We start from the raw sequence: 4,468 nt of genomic DNA on the forward strand, positions 1-4,468 counted from the left end.
CGGGCCCCCCCCCCCCCCCCGAAATCCCCGGCACCCCCCGGCACCCCCCGGCACCCAGGGGTTCGCCCGGCAGCCGGCGGGGAGGCGCGGCTGCAGCGGGGGAGGCGGGAGGCGGCGGGCGGGGGGCGGAGGGGGGGGTGATGGTGACGATGATGATGATGATGATGGTGGTGGTGGTGATGATGATGGTGGTGGTGGTGATGATGGTGATGGATGCGGCGCAGGGGCGGGGGGGAAATGCGCAGGGTCCCCGTTGAGGGGGGGTTGCGGCGTGGACCGAATGGGTGCAGGGGGTGGGCGCCTCCCTGCAGCGCCTGGAGCGGCCCCATGAGCGCCCCGAGCCCCCCCCGCACCCTCCCCACCAGCACCCTAAATCCCCTCCCTGCAGCGCCCTGTGCGCCCCCCATGAGCGCCCTGCGCCCCCACCCATCAGCATCCCGAGCCCCCTCCTTGTGGCACCCCGCACCCCCTCTGTGAGCGCCCCGTGCACCCCCCGTGAGCGCCCTGCACCCCTCCCACCACCAGCACCCTAAACCCCCTCCCTGTAGCAGCCGGCACCCCCCTCCATCGGCACCCTGAACCCCGCAGCGCTTCCCAGCATCCCTGTGCTCCATCCTGCATCCCCCCCCGCACCAGCCCTGGGTGGGCACCCATCTCTGTGCCCCCCCTGCCTGGCATCGGCACCCCCCCCGGCACCCCGGGAACCCCCCCCCCCGGCACCCTGTGGCACCTCGCGGTGCCGTGTCACCGCGCTGGTGCCATTTTGTGGGGGAGAGATGCAGGAGAGGCTGCGGCGTCCCGGCCGCACCTGCCGATGCCACGGCAAATCCTGGGATCCACGGCAAATCCCGGGGGCCACGGCAAATCCTGGGGGGCCGCAGCAAACCCCTGGGGCCATGAGAAATTCTGGGATCCGTGGCAAATCCTGGGGGCCACAGCAAACCCCTGGGGCCATGAGAAATTCTGGGATCCACGGCAAATCCTGGGGGCCACAGCAAACCCCCAGATCCGTAGCAAACCCCAGGATCCACAGCAAATCCTGGGGGCCACAGGAAATCCCAGGGGCTATGGCAAACCCCTTGGGGTCCACAGCAAACCCCAGGATCCGTGGCAAATCCTGGGATCCACGGCAAATCCTGGGGGCCACAGCAAACCCTGGGATCCACAGCAAACCTTTGGGGGGGGGTCACGGCAAATCCTGGAATCCACAGCAAATCCTGGGGGCTGCAGCAAATCCCAGGGGCTGTGGCAAACCTTGGGATCCATAGCAAACCTTCTGGGGGTCACAGCAAACCCCAGGATCCACAGCAAACCCTGGGATCCACAGCAAACCCTGGGATCCACAGCAAATCCTGGGAGACCATGGCAAATCCTGGGGGACCACGGCAAATCCCAGGATCCACGGCAAATCCTGGGATCCACAGCAAACCCTGGGATCCACAGCAAATCCTGGGGGGCCACGGCAAATCCCAGGATCCACGGCAAACCCCAGCATCCACAGCAACTCCCGGGGACCACGGCACATTCCGAGGGCTGTGGGAAACCCTGGGATCCGCGGCAAACGCCGGGATCCACGTGCCCCACATGTACCACGGGCCCGCCTCGCTGGGGGTGACAGAAGGTGTCCTGTCCGAGCCCCGTGGGGCGAGTGACCCACCGAGGCCACCCCACCGCCCATCCCGAGCCGGAACACGCCGGCTCCATGCCCGCAGGCGTCGGGAATCGGCTCCGAGCCGGGGCCTGGACCCGTCACGGCCTCTCCCCCGCCTTGCAGATGGCGTCGGCTACCGACTCCCGCTATGGGCAGAAGGAATCCTCGGACCAGAACTTCGATTACATGTTCAAGATCCTGATCATCGGGAACAGCAGCGTCGGGAAAACCTCCTTCCTGTTCCGGTACGCCGACGACTCCTTCACGCCCGCCTTCGTCAGCACCGTCGGCATCGACTTCAAGGTCAAGACCATCTACCGGAACGACAAGCGCATCAAGCTGCAGATCTGGGTGAGACCCCCGGGGCGCCCTTGGGCCCCCACGGAGGGGTGGGAGGGGGTGGTCGTGTTGGGGCTGCTCCGCCCTGCGGAGCTGGAAGGGCTGGAAGCACCGGGAGCGGCGCTGGGGTGGGAGGGGATGTGTCCTCGGGGACCTTGGTGGTCCTTGGAGGGGCCCGAGGGGTGTCACTGTGTCCCCAGGGGTGACCTGGTGGGAGGGGATGTGTCCTCGGGGACCTTGGTGGTCCTTGGAGGGCCCCGAGGGGTGTCACTGTGTCCCCAGGGGTGATGCTGGGGTGGAAGGGATGTGTCCTCGGAGACCTTGGTGACACCCAGAGTGCCCCAAGGGGTGTCACTGTGTCCCCAGGGGTGACCTGGTGAGAGGGGATGTGTCCTCGGAGACCTTGGTGACACCCAGAGTGCCCCAAGGGGTGTCACTGTGTCCCCAGGGGTGATGCTGGGGTGGAAGGGATGTGTCCTCAGGGACCTTGGTGACGCCCAGAGTGCCCCAGCAGTGTCACTGTGTCCCGTGGGACGACATGGTGGGGAGGGACATGTCCCTAGGGACCCCTGGAGCACCCCAAGGGGTGTCACTGTGGCCCCAGAGGTGACATGGTGGGGAGGGATGTGTCCCCATGAACCTGGGTGGCCTCTGGAGAGCCCTGAGGGCGATGCCAGTGTGGAGAGGGACGTGTCCCCAGGGATCTCAGTGGCACCTGGAGCACCCCAAGGGGTGTCACTGTGCCCCTGGGGGTGACATGGTGGGAAAAGACGTGTCCCCAGGGACCTTGGTGGCACCAGAGCTCCCTGGGGGGTGTCACTGTGTCCCCAGGGGTGATGCCTGGGTGGGAAGGGACGTGTCCCCAGGGACCTTGGTGGCCCTCAGACTGCCCCAAGGGGTGTCACTGTGTCCCTGAGGGTGACATGGTGGGAAGGAACGTGTCCCCAGAGACCCCTGGTGAGTCCTGAGGGGTGTCACTGTGTCCCTGGGGGTGACATGGTGGGGAGGGACATGTCCCTAGGGACACCTGGAGCACCCCAAGGGGTGTCACTGTGTCCCCGGGGGTGACGTGGCGGGAAGAGACGTGTCCCCAGGGACCTCGGTGGCCCCTGGAGCGCCCCGAGGGGTGTCACCGTCCCCCCCGGGGGTGACATCCCGCTGTCCCTGCCCAGGACACGGCCGGGCAGGAGCGGTACCGCACCATCACCACCGCCTACTACCGCGGGGCCATGGGCTTCATCCTCATGTACGACATCACCAACGAGGAGTCCTTCAACGCCGTGCAGGACTGGTGAGTGCCCTCCAGCCCTTCCCAGCCACTCCCCCAGTGCCCTGCTCAGCCCCCCGTTGGGGGCACCCCCCGTTATCCCTCTTCTCCTCTCCCCCAAAGGTCCACCCAGATCAAGACCTACTCCTGGGACAACGCCCAGGTGCTGCTGGTGGGGAACAAGTGTGACATGGAGGACGAGCGCGTGGTCTCCTCGGAGAAGGGCCGCCAGCTCGCTGAGCACCTGGGTGAGCTGGGGAGAGGGGGACGCTCCACCACGGCCATCATCCAACAAATAATTTAATTAAGGGCTTAATTCCCTCCCTGTAATTGCTGCGCTTCGACACCGGCCGGTGACTCGGCGCCGGGTGAAAAAACCGCGGAGTCCTTGAGCTGTGTGGGGGAGTTTTATTACTGCTCCTTAAACCCTCTGAGAGCTGCTGGGGAGGGGGAATGGGGGAGTTTCTGGGCGAGGTGTCCCCGCGTGGGGGGCAGGTTGGACACTGCGGGTTGGGCAGCTCATTAATATTTAACGAGGGGAGGAGGAGGAGGAGGAGGAGGAGGAGGAGGAGGAGGAGCCGCGGCGGTTTCCGATGTTGTCGGGGCTGGAGGCAGGGCTGGAACCCTGATGTGTGTGTGTGTGTGTGTGTGTCCCCCGTGTCCCTCTGCCCCCCATCCCGTGCAGGATTTGAGTTTTTCGAGGCCAGTGCCAAGGACAACATCAACGTGAAGCAGACCTTCGAGCGGCTGGTGGACATCATCTGCGAGAAGATGTCGGAGTCGCTGGACACGGCCGACCCCGCCGTCACCGGGGCCAAGCAGGGCCCCCAGCTCACGGACCAGCAGGCCCCCCCTCACCAGGACTGTGCCTGCTAGGGGCCAGCCCCCCCCCCCCCCCCCAAACACCCCCAAAAACCCGTCAGGTCCCCCCCCCAACCCCCCCCCCAGCCCCTCCTCTTGGGGGTCCCGCGGGCGAATTGCTGCTGATGCCTCCGAAAGGGCTGCGGCCCCTTTAGGAGCTCCCCACCCACCCCCCCCATAATTCATTAGGCTGTGCCCCCCCCCAACCCACCCTTAATTTATTTTGAAGCCTGGGCTGGTAGAAAACTCCCCTCATTCTGCTTTTAGTCACTGTCCAAGGAACCATCGCCCCCGGCCTCAGCCCTTCCCTGAGAACCCCCTTCCCTGGGGGACCCCACTGCTCTGAGGGG

General features: G+C 66.0%; 1 protein-coding gene across 1 annotated transcript in view; it reads left to right on the plus strand.

Moving 5' to 3' along the window:
• The window catches only part of RAB3A (RAB3A, member RAS oncogene family), a 4,684-nt gene extending 222 nt beyond the window's left edge, over nucleotides 1-4,462 (plus strand). Inside the window, exons 2-5 of the mRNA XM_027703250.1 lie at nucleotides 1,775-2,002; nucleotides 3,163-3,281; nucleotides 3,381-3,505; nucleotides 3,943-4,462. Of these exons, the coding sequence (XP_027559051.1) occupies nucleotides 1,775-2,002; nucleotides 3,163-3,281; nucleotides 3,381-3,505; nucleotides 3,943-4,133 (663 nt within the window). The 3' untranslated portion in view covers nucleotides 4,134-4,462. The remainder of the gene's footprint in view (nucleotides 1-1,774; nucleotides 2,003-3,162; nucleotides 3,282-3,380; nucleotides 3,506-3,942) is intronic.
• The last annotated feature ends 6 nt before the right edge of the window (nucleotides 4,463-4,468 follow it).

This window comes from Neopelma chrysocephalum, unplaced genomic scaffold (assembly GCF_003984885.1).
Source record: "Neopelma chrysocephalum unplaced genomic scaffold, ASM398488v2 Primary Assembly neopelma1_215, whole genome shotgun sequence".
Classification (NCBI taxonomy): domain Eukaryota; kingdom Metazoa; phylum Chordata; class Aves; order Passeriformes; family Pipridae; genus Neopelma; species Neopelma chrysocephalum.